Below are 17,179 nucleotides of genomic sequence, written 5' to 3'. Positions count from 1 at the left end.
GATTGACATCGCCAAACACCCCTTCCTCATATAATGAATCTCAGTTGACTTCGCCTCTCCTGCCTGGGTCCTTAGAGGTGGATGTGAAGCTGTCTCCTGGGCTGGGACCCCCGGCTCATTTCCACTGGCCATTCTGCAGGCATCTCTGAGGGAGATCTATTGAAAGTGGGTCTGAATGTAATTACTAGAGAAATGTTGACTCCTCCAGCACACTGAGAGCATGGCTCACCTCTGCATTTAGGCTGTCCTGGTCTTGTTCATGCTTTCCCCTAACTATCCCTCAAGTCCATCATCCTCCTCTTCCCCCCATCACTGCCCCATCATCACCCAGCACACCATTGCCATCACCTAGTCAATACGTCTGCTTGCAGCCTCCCCCCTGCACCCTGTAGCCAATCCTCTACACTGTGGCAGCCAGACCAGAGTGAGCATTCTAGAGTGCACATCTGACCATAGAACTCTCGTGCTTGAAGTCCTTCAGTAACTCCAGCTCCCTATGGCCTGCAGAATGAAATCCAGACTCCGTGGATTGGCAGGTCAAGTCTGAACTTCAGTCACACTAAACTTCTGGTAGTTTCTGCAAACACCCATGCTGTTTTCCATGCCTTTGCGAAAGCTGCAGCATCACCCCACTCCTGACCCTAACACCTGCTCCTGCCTTTCCTTATGTTGCTGCCCATTAACTGTCCAGTCTCAGCCCAGACATCCCCTCCTCTCAGGAGCCCTCCCTGATTCCCTTAGGCTTCATCATATTTCATTTCTGTCTTTGCCTGTCTGCCTCCTCCACCAGACTGTGAGCTCCTGGGGACCAGGACTGTGTCTTAGTCATAGTGATAGTTCCATAGCGTAGCACAGGGTCTGATACCAAGCACAAGAGGCAGTTTATCTCAGTGGGTACAGCCTAGCCGCTGGAGCCAGGCTTCTTGGTTCCCATCTTAGCTCTTCAATTAACTAGCTGTTTGATCCTGGAAAGGTTACATGACCTGTCTGTTCCTTAGCATTTCTGTCTATAAAATGGAGGTGGTGATAATATCTATGTTAGAGGGTTGCTATGAGGAACTGTGAGTTAATGCATAGTTACGATGTTTAGAACTGTTCGGTGCATCGCTAATCCAATTTGTTGCATTAGCATATACACCTTCTGTTTCTAACATGCTTTGGTTCCTGAGGTCAGCCATCATTTGGATCACTGTCATCTTGAAAAGTGTTTCTGACTTCCTCCAGATGGGTGCTTTGTGCCAACCACACGGAGCCTGTGAAGGGTTTCCTTGGCCGGTTCCTGAGGAGGAAGCTCATGGAAACAGAGATCAGTGGGCGGGTGCGCAATATGGAGCTGGTAAAAATCATCGACTGGATTCCCAAGGTCTGGCATCACCTCAACCGCTTCCTGGAGGCTCACAGTTCCTCGGACGTCACCATCGGTGGGTGGGAGACTGGGTTGAGGGAGTGGGCTGGCATCCTCAGGTACCCATCCTCTGGGCCCTGACCAGGACAGCACTTTGCAGGCACAGTCAGCAGAAGCTGGACTGTCCATAAAGATAGAAAGGGGGCAGAGGGACAGTCACAGACCAGGCAGACCCCAGATTGCCAGTGGTCTGCAGAAGAGAGATGTGTCCATCCTGGCCCGATGTAGAAACTGCTAGCTCACTAAAGAGCTCCCACCTCAAGGTTCCCCCAGGCTGAAGCTACCATCAGGATTGGCTTTGCTTGAAAAATGAAGTTTTACCAGCATTTCTGAAAGCTGGACATTTAGAACAGAGAAAAAAAGATCACTAACCATCCCACCATCTTGACATAATTTTCATTATTCGAACTAAGATTTCTGTCCTTGTTCATATATATATATATATATTTACACTTTATGTAGTGGCAATCATAGCATACATATAACATGTTCCTTTTGGCAGGTGGCTCCTGCCTGTTATCTCAGTACTTTGTGAGGCCAAGGCAGATGGATCATCTCAGGTTAAGAGTTCGAGACCAGCCTGGCTGACATGGTGAAACCGCGTCTCTACTCTAAAAATACAAAAAATTAGCTGGGTGTGGTGGCATGCACCTGTAATCCCAGCTACTCAAGAGGCTGAGGCAGGAGAATCGCGTGAACCCAGGAGGTGGAAGCTGCAGTGAGCCGAGATTGCGCCGTTGCATTCCAGCCGGGGGAACAGAGCTAGACTCCAAAAAAAAAAAAAAATCCTTTTTCATTTAGCACTATCTCATGAGCATTCTCTGTTGCTACTCAGTTGTTGTTTTGTTTTTTGTTTTTGTTTTTTGAGACCGAGCTTTGCTCTTGTTGTTCAGGCTGGAGTGCAATGGCGTGATCTTGGCTCACAGCAACCTCCGCCTCCCAGGTTCAAGCAATTCTCCTGCCTCAGCCTCCCGAGTAGCTGGGATTACAGGTGCCTGCCACCACACCCGGCTAATTTTTTTGTATTTTTTAGTAGAGAAGGGGTTTCTTCATGTTGGCTAGGCTGATCTTGAACTTCTGACCTCAGGTGATCCACCAGCCTCAGCCTCCCAAAGTGCTGGGATTACAGGCATGAGCCACCATGCCCAGCCAATTACTCAGTTTTAAAAATTATTTTTAAAGGCTACAAAATGATCAAATGCAGATGTACCCTCATTTGCTTAACTGTTTCTGTTCTTTTGGACTTGTAGTCATGGGCTTCCATTTTTAAAAATCAAGATTAGTAATGCCACAGTGAGCGTCTTCCCCATCAAGCCTTTCCCTGGAGGAGGGAGACCCCCAGGTGGAATCAGGGATCAGAGTGTCCTTCTCTGTGCCCACTATCCAGGGCTAGTGTGTCTGTGTACAGGCCTCAGCCCTGCCGTCAGAACGTCCAGGGTCCCTCCTGTGAAGGGTGCTCGGACCATGGCTTCACCCGATGCCCTGTCACCCACGCCCATTTGAGTGCTAATGTATTTTCACTGTGGTCTCCAGGCCCCCGGCTCTTCCTGTCATGCCCCATCGATGTGGACGGCTCGAGAGTGTGGTTCACCGACTTGTGGAACTACTCCATTATCCCCTATCTCCTGGAAGCTGTCAGAGAAGGACTCCAGGTGAGAAGACACCCCTGCTGGCTTCCTCGAAGCTGAGGGGGACTGTTCTGGTGACCAGATGAGTTGTCGTTACCTCCTCCTCCAGGAATCTGACTGACATGGGGTGACAACCCCTCGCCTGGGAAGTCATCAGTCTAGCACAGTGTAAGGACACCTGGCTGCAAGTCCTGGCTCTGCCACCCATTAGTGCTGTGACCCCAGGCCAGCTGGTTAGCCTGTCTGTGCCTCAGAGCCCTCATTGATATTCTGCCACCAAGAGTTTGTGGCAAGGATGAAACAAAAGTGCTCAGCATCGTGAGTGCATGAGAAGTAGAACCATATACATGTGTAGTACTGCACAGTTTGCAAAATATTCTCCTATCTGCCTTTTGGGTTAAGCCTTGGATTAGTCGTGGAACTTGGACAGAAATTTGGTTTTTTACTCCCTTTTTAAGAGAAAAAAATGAGGCTCAAAGAGAATAAATGATGTGCTTAAGGTTACAAAAGGGAAACTTGAAAGGTCTGTGATTTGAATCCATGCCTTCTGGGTCAAATTCCAGGTTCTTAGCCCTGAGGCTGGTGGCACTCTTTCCCTGACATCAGCACCCCTACCCTCTTAGGTAACTTTGGGGCCCGTAAGGCTGCCAGTTCCTCCTGCCTGGCAGCAGTTGGAAGGCACAAATTCTTTTTTTTTTTTTTTTTTTTAGACAGAGTCTTGTTCTGTCACCCAGACTGGAGTACAGTGGCACAATCTCAGCTCACTGCAACCTCCACCTCCTGGGTTCAAGCAGTTCTCATACCTCAGCCTCCCAAGTAGCTGGGATTACAGGCATGTGCTACCAGCCCGGAAAGCACAAATTCTTACTTCTCACTTAACCCAGGGTTTAAATGGAAGCTTACCATTAATTTGGAACTTGGGATAGTTTTATTGTTGAGCCTGGAGGCAGCTCAAGGCTGCCTAAGAAGTTCTGTAGGCTTTTAATACTCGCAGTGCATAATTAGCAGACATCACGTGTGGCTGAATAATCCAGAAACCAGTTTGGTAGCCAGGTTTCCAAGAGCTTCTTTGTTTCCTTGGTACTGGACAATGGGAGACACAAGATGCTATTGTAGGCCTGTGGAGGGCACAGGGACCGGTGTGCACCCACAGGCACGTGTGTGACAAATGCGAGTTAATGGCTGCAGTCAGTGTTTGTCATTTCTCTATATTGGGCTGAACTGAGAAATATTCAACTATTTTCTGTCTATGATTAATAGCAGCAATGATGGTTTTCGGAGGCTTTCAGGACAAAGGGAGCTTGAAAAGGAAAATATTTTGCCTCTTGTGATGCATTTCATTAAACTGGAGCATACGCGTTGCAAATTCAAGTCAACATATTTAATACAAGTGTATTGTGAAAGCAGGAAAAAAGCAAGAAATTAGGCAACCTTTGGCCAGCCCCAAATCATTAGTTAACAGTGCTCTGTCAACTGTTGCTTTCATACAAGAAGGTATGAATGACTTTAGATCTTTGCAGTGGAATCTCCCTAGGTAGGTAAAGTCACTGGCCTGGATTAAATTGACCACAATTTAGTCCTGAATCAAATGGTTTTGTTAGTACCACAGACCCAAACAACCATCCAGTCATTCCTACTTTGGGGCCAGTAGAAGCGTCTCCTACCTGCTGGATTCTTGCAGTCTGTCTCATTTCAGAGGCCTCTCTCCTCTGTTCTCATTGGTGGCTTCCAGGGAGTGTGATACGCCCAGCACCTCTGGGAAACCCAAGCTGCTTAAGAAAAGCAAAGAGAATTGCAGGCGGAGGAGGTGGACTGTTTGCCCCTAATTCCACCTCACTTTCTCCCATGTGCTTCATCTTTGCTCTAAATATTGTCTTCTGGTATAGGAAGGGGAGTGAACCTCAGAGTCACTGGGAAGAACTCATGGGCTCTGCTGAATAAAGGCCTCCTCTGCCCTGGGAGGCATTAACCCGGAAGTAGGGAGCCTGTCTGTGCTCCAGCCTTGAGCAGCACTTGAGCAAGCTCCTCGTTGGTTACCAGTGGATGGCGGTGCCAAGGCTCTGCCCCTTTGGACCAGAACCTAAAAGAAGGCTTTCTGGGCATGGCTGGAAAGGAACTCCCCTTCCCACCTAGGAGAGGTTGCTGATGGAGCTGATCATAGAGGAACATTAGGTGCCTTCCCAACATGAGAAAGTGAGGTCCCAGCAATCTGGGGCAGGAAGCAGAGACATGCTCCAATCTCAAGACTCACCAGTTCAGTGTGAGGCAGGAAAAGTCATCACTGCTTTGTGCTTTGAGGTCATTTGAAGGTTAGTCTTTCAAGAGTACAGAGCTGCAAAGGGAGGCGGCCAGAGTTTGCATCCCACTAAGTGGCTCAAAAGTGAGCCACTATGCCCCAAACCTGTGACCTCGCCATCCTGATGAACCCAGGAGACCGTGTAGACTCTGCGGATTCCTGGGGAAGCTTGCTGTGTTCTTCATGCCTCTGGTTTTGAAGGAATGTTTGGTGATGTTTTTTGAGGGCCTGCTACTTGCCAGGCACTATTAGGGGCCTGACATGCATGATCTCATTTAGTTCTGACTGCCCAGTGAGTCTCTTACAGATGAGGAAACTGAGGCTCACGGACGTTCTTGCCCCTTACCAAGTCCCCTCAGCAGGGTATGATGGAGTGAGCGTTGATGCCCAGGACTAGCTGACCCCTGGCTACTTCTATTATTTTCAGCTATCCGGAGGACCCCCGTCACTCCACTGAAAAGCCTCAGGTGGCTTGGGGAACCAAATACTGAATTTTATAGAGTGGAGTTCCCCTTATTATTTCATTTGACAAAAGGATTCCTTTATTTTTAAAAAATTAAAAGTCCATACTCTCCTTTGTGTTACTTTGAGTACACGCCTACTCTAGGGTCACCTGCCCCTCACCTAACCCAGGTAAGTGGCCATGAAGTGAGCATGTTGCAGTTCAGAGTGAGTAATCCCTTGGCCCAGGTTCTAGTCTGAGAAGAGGTGGAGTCCCTCGAATGGGTTCTGACAGGGCTGCCGCGCACCAGGAGCTGGGATGCAGGGCTGCCTGCCCATGGTAGTATGGATTTGGTGGGAACATAAGGAGACCCGCTGTCTTCAGGGGATGAGGATGGCTTCCAGGCAGCCCCCCCACAGGTACACCCGTGCCAGGAGGAGACATGATATCGCCCTCTAGTGAGCATAAGGTAGCATGGCAAGGGTGTGTATGTGCAGATGCACTTGTGGAACTCCTTGGAGGAGCTTCCTGAATGTGCAGCTGATGCATTCTTCTGTGATGTGCACACGCTCCCAGGAGCCCCCTGCATCCCACAGTCAGAGGGCTCACAGTGGCCCAGGTTTTAGTTTTCAGTGTCTCAGCTCCCTGTTGTCCTGCTCCCATTTTTCCTGACCCAGTAGGGATGCCAGGTTTCTTCCCCTGCCTTAGGGAAAGTGAATGTCCTCCCCTCTGTGTCTGTCTGTCTAACTGTCTCTGCTGCTACCCTCAGGGCCTGCAGTGGAGCTGAGGAGCTTTATGATGTTTCCATTGCTTGCCATGGTTCTTACCCAGCCATTCATCACCCAGACTTGAACATGTCCAGTGACAAGTGAGGAGGCTTGTAAAAATATTTTCTGTTCTTGCAGATGATGTTAGCGTGTACCTAATGTGCATTTGTCTTATGACTCAGTCCTCAGCCCTGCTTCCCTTTGGAGCTGTCATTGGAAATACTTGCCAAAGTGTCTAAAGTCTACAGGGTAACTCAAAAGACCTCTCTGTGCCTAGGGCAGGTCTGGTTCCTGCAGGGAACAGGAACAGTGCAGGGTGAGTGCGGGGCCATTTATCAGATTATCCAGCCTCCTCTGAAACCCCAGACAGGTCTCCTGTCTCTTGGCCTTGGGTTCTCCATCTATAAATTGACAAGTTTGGACTAGAAGAGTGTTTTTTTTCAGGCTGGTTTTTATGAAGCCCCCAATCTACTCAGTTGAGGACCAGAGATGAAGAGCAAATGTTTGAAAACCACAGTGCTAGGTAATCTCTGAGGACAGGTTCAGCTCCAGGAGTTCTAGCCTCTGTGATTCTGCATCCCCGAGCATGTCCTCATCCAGGCTGTAGGGTGGAGACAGAAGCAGTAGCCGTCATAGAAGCAGTAGCTGTGAGGGTTTGGTTCAGCCTCATGTGAGGTCTGGCTTGGGAAATGCAGCCCAGTTTCCACAGGGAAAGACCTCAGAGGGAGAAACTTCTCAAAACTGCACAAATGGTTCTAGTCTGGAGCAGCCTTCTTCTGCTCCAAATATCCCACTTTTGTGTTCTCTTCTGCCCTGAGACACATGCCCACGTACACACAAATGCATGCCCCTCACACGATTCCTTCCTGCTCACGCAATAATTGCCTTTCAAATGCCAGAGTGAGTTCCTAGGCCTGAGACTCACTCCTGCTAAGGAAGACTTAGCAACAGACTGGGCCAGAACATGGGACGGGAGGAGTGCTGGTGTCTGGGAAGGCAATGAGTCATAGGAGGCCACGTGACTTAAGCAGAGGGGGTGATATCCACAAATGCAGAGAGATGGGCCCGTCTGAGAAGCGGCTGGATGGCCAGCTTCCCTGACAGAAATCATACCTAGAGGTCCCAGTTGGCACAGACGGTCACGGGAGCATGGGCACCGCTAGCGGGGACAATGAGCCAGCAGGCTGGCACACTGATATCTGGCCAACAGCCTGCTCCGCGTCTCCCTGCTCTGGGTCTGGCTGAGTCACGTGGCTCTGACTGCTAGAGTTGTTCCAGGTGGTGTCAGTCAGGAGGGGTGGAGAGGAAAAAGGCCTGGCAAAGGAAGTTGAAGTTCTAGGTTCAAATCGGGCCCTGCCCGACAACCTTTCTCAGCGGGCTCTGCTCTTTGGGCCTTGCTTGGCCCATCTGGTAAATGAGGGGGTGGGGCTAGGTGGCCCCAGCTCCTTCCCCTTGGAAAGAAGTGGTTTTGTTGGTTCAGAGCTCAGCTTTGCACTGTTGTCAGCACCTTGCTCTCCGTACCCTCTCCACTGCAGGATTCCCGGGAGGGCAGGGGGAGCAGCCAGCCAGCCAGCCAGCCATGGCCCCCCTAGAGACACACTACAGCCGTGGTGGCCCACAGGACTCTTTAGTTTCTGTGCCTCAAGGCCCCCTGCAGAGTCCTCTTTGCAGAACTACAGGCGACACTGCCCTGGCTGTGAGCGTGTCCTGCCACATGGACCAAGTGGGCCAAACTGGTGGGCCGTGGAGTTGAACACACTTAGTTTCCAATTCTGGCTTCTCTCCTCCCTGGGCCTGTTTCCTCGGGCAGTAGTACTTCCTCTTGGAGTTGCCCGGTGGTTAAGCAAGGTATTTGTAAAGCATTTCTCACAGTACCTGGCACACAGTCAGCTGCAAGATGTGGTGGTGTTAAAGGAGAAAGATACAAAGCCTATACCTAGCTGCGTAATATGCAGAGCCTCACATTGCGAAGGGGTCCAGTCTAGGTTTCTGTTCTTTAAGGAATGTGTGTATTTCTTCAAATTGCTAGTAATGGTCACTAAAATGATTTCGCCATTAGATAATTGAGGCTTAACAAAAGGAGCTTGGAGGCATGGTGTTGATCTTACTATAAAATTAAGTGATAATATAGTTTACTGTTTTAAGAGCCAATTAGCTATTATGGAATTTTGAGAAACACATGACAAGGGAGAAGTCCTGATAATTTCACTGCTTATGTGCTGCGTCTTTTAGCAATTTGCTGTTTTGAAAAGGAGCAGTGCTTCTATATAGGGGCCCATTTCAAGAAATGGGGTTTTATTGAGCCAGGACCAGCCCAGCACAGTGGCTCACACCTATAATCCCAGACTTTTGGAAGACCAAGGCATGAGGATTGTTTGAGCCCAGAAGTTTGAGACCAGTCTGGGCAACAGAGAGAGATCCCATCTCTTGAAAAAAAAAAAAAAAAAAAGTTTTAAAAATTAGCCAGACATGGTGGCACACAAGCAGTCTCAACTACTTGGGAGGCTGAGGCAGGAGGATCACTTGAGCCTGGGAGATTGAGGCCACAGGGAGAGTGATCATGCCACTGTACTCCAGCCTGAGCAACATTGCACAAGCTTGTCTCAATACAAAATAAAAATAAATATTGAGCCAGGGCCATTGTGACCTCTGCCTGCAGTGTTGATGCCCAGCACCCAAGGTATGTAAGCGGTATTCTTTGGGTAGATGCACCCAGTGGAGTACTAGAGCTGGCTCTTAAAAGCTGGTAGCACCTCTTTCCAACTCCACATCCAGTGACATCATGTCAGTGATTTGAAATCAGTCATGGTGGGATTGTACCATGGAAGTCAGCAAATGCTTCAAATCAGGTCATTGTTTTTCCCCCAGAGCCAGTTTTCCAAATTGGATTACCAAGGCTCAGAGTTTAGGGTCACACGGTGAGTCAGTGGCAGAGCTGAAACGTGAACCCAGATCGCCCTGACTCCAAAGCCTGTGCTCTAGACCACTGGGTCATGCTGCCTTCAGCCTTAGCACCTCGAGCCATCTGCATCTTGGATGACTTCCTGAGGATGGAATTCTAGAAGTGGAATTACTCCATCAGGGAAGGCATGATGCTGGGTTTGGGGAGTTTTTTCAGAAAGCTGCAAAACTGGGGCTCCAAGAGAGATCTCAGCCACTTCCAGACTGTTCCTTCTTTGCCTGTTTTCAGCTCTATGGAAGGCGTGCCCCCTGGGAGGATCCTGCCAAGTGGGTGATGGACACATATCCATGGGCAGCCAGCCCACAACAACATGAGTGGCCTCCCCTGCTGCAGTTACGGCCTGAGGATGTCGGCTTCGATGGCTACTCCTTGCCTCGGGAAGGATCGACAAGCAAGCAGGTGCCCCCCAGTGATGCTGAAGGTGATCCGCTGGTGAGTCCTCAGCTGCCAGAACAGTTCAGCATTCGTTGAGCACTTACTGTGTGTTGGGTATGATGCAGGGCCTCTGGAAATACAAAGGTGACTAAACCCAGCCTTGCTTTGGAAGGCTGGACTCAAATGACTGGGCCATTTGGAAAATGACCCCAAGATTAGGGCCATTTTTGCCAATATTTTCTTCCATGATTTGTGTTTATCCCTAAAGACTTTTCCTCTAAAATTTTTTCTGGTTCTAGATAAAAGGTTAAGAATTGATTTTTCCCCTTAAATGTTCTTATACCTACTGTCTCTGTACAACTCTTTGCCCTCTGATTTGGGATGCCACCTCTATTACCTACTATCCTATTACTTTGATCTCTCCTCCCAATAACAGAGCAGAGGAAGAGATTGCTGAGGACCAGAAGCCCAAGGCAAATGATCAGGAGAGTACACAGGGAGAGGTCTGAGGGCAGGAGGGACTCACAGTGGGAAGGGGGCCTGAATATGAGTCCCATGGTCATTGCGATAAGCTCAGTCTTTAACACTGTTTAAGCTTCTTATTTATTTGGCTGTTGCTAAAACAATAAAGGCCCTTTAGGAAGCACCCAGGCTGGAGTGGCTCACACCTGTAGTCCAAGCACTTTGGGAGGCCGAGGCAGGCAGATCACGAGGTCGGGAGATCAAGACCATCCTGGCTAACACAGTGAAACCCTGTCTCTACTAAAAATACAAAAAAATTAGCCAGGCATGGTGGCGTGCACCTGTAGTCCCAGCTACTTGGGAGGCTGAGGCAGGAGAATGGCGTGAATCTGGGAGGTGAGCTTGCAGTGAGCCGAGATTGTGCCACTGTACTCCAGCCTGGGTGACAGAGCAAGACACTGTCTCAACAACAGCAACAACAACAACAACGAAGCACCGGGCTGGGTGCAGTGACTCATGCCTGTAGTCCCAGTGCTTTTGATGGCTGAGTTGGGTGGATTGCTTGAGCTCATGAGCTCGAAAACAGCCTGGGCAACGTAACAAAACCTCTTCTCTACAAAAAATACAAAAATTAACCGGGCATGGTGGCACACGCCTATAGTCCCAGCTACTCAGGAGACTGAGGTGGGAGGAGGGCTTGAGGCCGGGAGGCAGAGTTTGCAGTGAGCCAAGATTGTGCCACTGCACTCCAACCTGGTTGATAGAACCAGACCTTGTCTCAGACAAACAAACAAACAAACAAAAGAAACACCTGGGCCAATCACAGTAGCATTTCTAATTAATTGTAGTACTCTACCAATATAAGACCCATGCAAAGTCATACTGCTAAATTAGACCTAACAAGTCAAAAGCCCAATAAAATACAGAGGAAGCAAATATACCAAAACCTCCCATGGTTAAAGGACGATTATCATGCCTTAAATTTAGGCCCAAGCTTTCTTGGCAGGCATAGCTAAAAGAAAACATAACAGAGAATATTATTTGCATTACCTAAAAGAAAATATAAGAGATGTAGCAGGATTAAAAGACAACTGATTTACTGTTCTATTCCTAGCAGCTAATTAAGTCCCTAGATGATGATAATAATAATAATAATAGGCAATTCAGGTTGTCTGCCATCCTGCTGTTTGGTGGGATGTAGCTGTGGTTCTGTTGAAGATTTTAGTGGGAACTGTATTTTTTAAGGATTTATTATTTGTATTGCCATGTACAACCTAGTTTGCAATATTTATAACAGTAGTCTTACAAAGGAAAGAGGCATACTTTAAACAGCCATTTGCAATGTTAACCATTGCCGAAAGCCAAGGTCACGGAGGTATTTTTGAGGAAGCAAACTCATGAGGTCTTAACTTACATAGAAAATAGAATTTAGTATATCTAGAGGAAAGAATGGCCAGCCCATCCCTAAACAATCTTTTCTGAGCCAGTAACATTTGTATCACTGGTTGGACACAGAAGGTGTGTAGGTAAGACTCAGGATTCTTGGAAGAATTCTCCTTCCAACCACAGGCCCCCAGAAGTGAGCTGTACCAGTCCAGTCACTTCTATTATCAAGTTAGATATTTGATATTTGTCCCAGTTCTGCTCTTTCTGCCCAGGGCCATGTGTCTCTATTATCATAGCTCTCTTATGTGTTAATCCTTCTCACTCACGAGACTGAGACCTTCATGAGAACAGGATTTATTTGTTTTTGTTCCAGAACCATATACTGTGGACATATTGGGAGTGTTTAATGAGTGAATAAGTAATCCCAGTTGCCAAGGATTGTCCATTATACTTCAGCTCTGCCTTTTCCCTGGTTATGGCTGTGCAGATGGACACCAGATGATGGTGCTTCTGCAGCCTGGCACATCTGGGTAGACTCTGCAAAGCATCCTGAGGGGCAGCTGGATTGTACGCCCAGCTGCACCACATCTTGGCCTTAGCTCAGGCCCCATATTCCTGACTTACTTGCTATATAAAATATACAATACATACACACAATTTACAGTTATAAATAAAAGTAGCATTTATTCCCTCTCCCCACTCCCAAACAAGTGACCTGTAAAACGTAAACAAGGGCAGATTCAAGAACACTGTCGCTAAACTCTTTTCTTTAAGTTACATGGTGATGACAACAGATGACATTTATTAAGCACTTACTATATGCCAGGCCATCCCCTCTTCTAAGGGTTTAATACACATTATATCATTTTATTGCCTACTTCAACCCTATGAGAAGTGTTGCCATTCTCCCCATTCCATAGATGACGAACTGGTGGCTCAGATACCTTAGGTAACTTGCCCAGAGATTCCTGAACCACAAGCGAAGGCTCTTTGCACTCGGATGCTTTGCTTGTAACTGGCACTTCCCCTCACCTCCCTGCCAAGGCTTCCACAGGAGCTGGAGCACAGTTGGCTCCAGTCTGACCTGGCCAGAGCAAGGAAAAGAGACGGGTTTGATGCCTGTCGAAGCGGGAGGGGGTCCGTGTGCTTCAGATGTTGGTGACGCTGACGCCAAGTTCCAGGAGCCGGGACACTCAGCCACACCTTCATCCAGGCCGAGGGCTATGCCTGAAAGGTGTGCCCCTCCTAAATAAAAAATAAATATAATATGTATAGAGAGCATCATTTTGTTTTCAGTGCTCTACATATATTAACTCAATCCACTCCATAACGTTATAGGGCAGGTACTATTATTATTCACATTTGACCAGTAAAGAAACAAGTATGAAGAGGTTAAGTAACGTGTTCAAAGTCATGCAGCTAGTAATTGGTGAAGTTGGGATTTGAACCCTGGAAGCCTGGCCCAAAGTCCATGTTCTTGTCCACCGCCTCCACTGTGGGCTGTTATCCCAGGTGAGTCTGGAGGAGGTGGCATGACCTTCTAGGGGTCCAGGGTGGGCAACTAGACAGAAAGCAGCTCATGCTTCCCCACTCTTCCCCTAGATGAACATGCTGATGAGGCTGCAGGAGGCAGCCAACTACTCCAGCCCCCAGAGCTATGACAGCGACTCCAACAGTAACAGCCATCACGATGACATCTTGGACTCCTCTTTGGAGTCCACTCTGTGACAGGGGCCCGGAGCCCAGCGCCCTCCTCTTCTCCTCGCCCCGTTCCACCTGCATCCCCAACATCATCCTGAAGTTGACTTCCTGAGCCAGCCCCCAGCCGCAGCCCTAAAGCTGCGGGAACACCAAGACCCCTCATCCTTCAGCCTCGACCTGGGTGCAGGCATCCTGGGCCAGCTGCCTGCGGACCGCTTCCTTCCACAGCGAGAACTGCACTACCTTCGGTTGTACTTTAATTATTGTTTTGCCTTGTTGCTGTGACCTCCCTAAGACACTGAAGATACTTCTCGGGAAAGGATCATCGCCGTTGAAATGAGAGACAAAAAAAAAAAAAAAAATAGAACCCACATGAAGCTCTGAAACCAAACAGCATCCTGACATAAGCTTCCCAGAGACAGAAGAGACTGGAGCAAAGTTGGAAACACAGAGAAGCACGGCTTCCCCTCAGCACAGACCCTCCAGACTGGGTTTCAGAGCCACACCACCCACCCTCCCCCACAGCCGGCCACAGGGAGAACTGGTGCTAACCAGGGTGCTTGCTTTGGTCACGTTCAACGCACTACAGAGCTACGACACAGGGAAACCTTAGGAGAAAATAAACCATGCTTTCATGTTTTTTAAATGGTGCTTTCCTTACTCGAGAGGTATTTTGCCTGTTCCAATCCAACCACCCCATTCAGGTCCATCAGCCTCTGATTAATCCGTGAGAGAGTGAAGGAGTGAGAGTGTGAGCGAGTGGATGTGGCTGTCAGTGCAGAACGGCATGCGTCTGTTTCCTTCTGATATATGAATGAATCAGGTGGTGTTTTTTTTTGTTGTTTTGTTTTTTTCTGCAAACACTGTGTATAGTGAGACTTGTTCTACTTTGGAGAACAGATTATCTTTTGAAAATGAGGTTGAGTTTCTTCCTTTCTGATGCATTGATTTTTGAAGATTTTTTTCCCCCTTCCCCTCTTCGTCAGAATCAATCCTTTGGTGAAAGTAAGAACCGCAGGAGTTGAGTTTCGGTTTGGTCCTGCTCAGTTTTGGTTTTTAGTTGTCCATCCTCACAGTCCTACACACTCGCCTCCTCCTGCTAGGGCTGGGGGCATCTGTGTCCTTTAAAATGGATGAGGACCCAGTCCTTGACATGTGGGTGAGCCATGGACCTTGCCTTCCCTTCTCATCCTTGAGGGTTTAGAACACACATCAACACCTCCAGCGCCCCCGCCCCAGCTTCTGGTGGAGTGATGAGGTCACCCCGCAAAAGACTTGCACTTTCCTCAGAACCAACATGACGCAGCTCAACAAGGGTGAGGGTCACCCCCTCCCAGAAGCCCCGTCTGGACGAGCCTTGCCTGACCTCTTCGGTGCTGACCTTCCCAAAGTGATGCCTTACTGGTTTTGTACTAACTGTGTTCATTTTACATAAGTGTCGTGCCTGCCCGGGGTTTGTTTTTTTGTCATTGTTTCCCCCATTGAAACAAACAGGGCTAAAGAGTCATCTGTTCATTAGGAGAACTCAAGTTGCTGTGACTTTTCTCATCCGAAAGACTCATTCGTGTGGATGCGTGACCATGGGAAAAAGAAAAAAAAAAAGATCCATTTTTTAGGTTCTTATCAGTCTCCAGCTGACAACCCAACTGGACAGGGATCTGTCTGGTACAGGAGAAGGCAAAAGCTTCTACAATCTACATGACCTTGCTGATACTTGCTCTAATAGAAACCCAGTCTGCTGTGTCTTCGACATACTGGTATTTTCGTTACAAAGTATGATACATTTTTGAGTTGTTTGTTTCTGTTTTATAAAGAGAATCTTTATTGGACACCAGTGAAGGTGTCTCTGTTTTAATGATCAGGGTTTTTATTCCATCTTTTGCATTTCTATTTCTGAAGATTTGTCTCTTGGCATCTTTTTTTAGTTTCTTACCGTAAGAGTTTGACCCGAAACTGCTCACTTCATATTGGATGACACCATGTTCTTCCTCTTTAAAAAGAAAAGGGGAATGTGTCCCACTAGTGAAAGGAAAACTTTTCAACACTGTCCCTGCTTTAATCTCAGCAAACTCAGACTATTCTGCTTAGCCTTCATTAGTCATCTGGGAATGAGTGTGTCTTGTTCTGTTTTTGTTTTTAATAAAACTTTCAAACCATATATTTAGCCTGTGACCAGGGGGGCCGAACCTTAAGATTTCTGGTAAACCTGAAGGGTGGCCCTCCTTAGACAATTTATCTCCCAGCAATGACCCTACACTCGCATACTGTGAATTTGGGAGGAGGTAAAGTTGACTTCTCCTTGTGGGCAGTTTTCCAATCACCTTGTGAGTAGACACCTGCCAATATTGTTTAAAACCTTTTTTTAATATGACATCCTCTCTTGTCATTCTCTTCTCCCCTCTCCCACAGACTTCCCTCCCACTGGGTCCAGGTTCAGAACCAAGACTTCTGTACCTGGTGCTGCCTGATTGGTGAACATTGACTTCAAGTAGCATAGCCCTTGTGTGACTCACAACTCAGTGTCCTTCCTAAAGTTTCGGGAAGCAGGGTTGTCTAATATGCACATTTCTTACTTTGGTCATATTTTTACTTTAGTGCCACTCACCTTTGACAAAGTGACTTTGTACTCATTTAGGGCTCTATTGGAAATGCTTCCATTTTGCCTTTTCTACAGTTAGGGCAATTTTGAAATGTATAAATTCTATGCAACATTTATGTTGAGTTACCAATGGAAGCCAAAAGTTCTCTTCCCAAACTGCCAAGAATGATACAGGCCATAAGTGAAATGGGAATACCTTTTAAGTTTCATTAGGGATGGGGTGGGAGTGGGACAGGAACAAGACTTGCCTAGATCTTTGTTGTATCTTGGGGACTTTTACTTTGTTGTTTGATGCTTAAACTTCAAAATTCTCTGTATTCAAATTTGATTGTGGCGAATCTACTTCAAAAAGGAAAAATAATCCAACTTTGTGGATATTAAATGGAAGGTTTACTGTTTTGATCTAGTTGTTTCCAGTGGAGCAGTTTATGAAATATGTTCTATAAGATGTACATTTTTTCATTGTAACATAGAAATTGTAAATAATTGATTAAAGTGCTGCATTTTGATGAATTTTTTCTAGCCATTTTTAAAGAGAAAACTAGGAATTGAGTATTTTGTGTACGGTATGTTTCCATCCTCCCTCCCCTTCCTCCTCCTCTCCTCTCTCTCTCCTCACCTATTTAATTTTCATTTGTCATGAGGTTTTTGGATTTGCCAATGATCTGCTGGACATCATGCCCCATGTCATAGAGAAGAAAGCTGATGATTGTACCAGTCTTAAATTATTCATGATTCAATAAAATTGATGCTTATTTATTCAGATTAGTGGTTTGGCTTGTCTGTGCTAGAGCAAGTCCTCATAAGAGTTTAATTTCATGCGAAGAGCAAGCCAGTCTTATCTGGATGCAGCAAATGCAGGGAAAACCCAAAACCTTTGCAAACCTGTCTTGGCTAATATGCCATCCATATCCCGACTCTTCTCAGTTTCTCAGGTCTTTTTGCCACTCCTGTGGAACTTGTTAGAACTATAGAATTTCAGATCCTCTCAGACTTTATGAATCACCAGGGATCTGGTGGATCCTCAATTTCTAACAAACTCCTAGGCAATACCAGTGCTCTAGTGCCTGGACCACACATTGAGTGGCAAGCAACATCAGTGTCCAGCCAGCCCCCTAAGTCGACCCCTTGGCATGAAAAGGATTTTTTTTAATGT

The 17,179-nt window shown here is 47.2% G+C and overlaps 1 protein-coding gene across 5 annotated transcripts in view; it reads left to right on the top strand.

Annotated features, from left to right (window-relative positions):
• NAV2 (neuron navigator 2) overlaps nucleotides 1-16,788 on the top strand; it is a 757,451-nt gene extending 740,663 nt beyond the window's left edge. For 4 of the 5 annotated variants that reach the window (XM_025355931.1, XM_025355930.1, XM_025355929.1 and 1 more), the window contains 4 exons: nucleotides 1,225-1,421; nucleotides 2,939-3,057; nucleotides 9,729-9,932; nucleotides 13,326-16,788. In XM_025355931.1, coding sequence (XP_025211716.1) covers nucleotides 1,225-1,421; nucleotides 2,939-3,057; nucleotides 9,729-9,932; nucleotides 13,326-13,451 — 646 coding nt within the window. In that variant the 3' untranslated portion in view covers nucleotides 13,452-16,788. The remainder of the gene's footprint in view (nucleotides 1-1,224; nucleotides 1,422-2,938; nucleotides 3,058-9,728; nucleotides 9,933-13,325) is intronic. The other variant, XM_025355927.1, reaches the window with a different exon arrangement.
• Nucleotides 16,789-17,179: the final 391 nt, after the last annotated feature.

The sequence above is a fragment of the Theropithecus gelada genome, chromosome 14 (genome assembly GCF_003255815.1).
Source record: "Theropithecus gelada isolate Dixy chromosome 14, Tgel_1.0, whole genome shotgun sequence".
In the NCBI taxonomy this organism is placed as follows: domain Eukaryota; kingdom Metazoa; phylum Chordata; class Mammalia; order Primates; family Cercopithecidae; genus Theropithecus; species Theropithecus gelada.
Note: the sequence above shows the minus strand (reverse complement) of the source record. Positions and strands in the feature narration are given on the sequence as shown.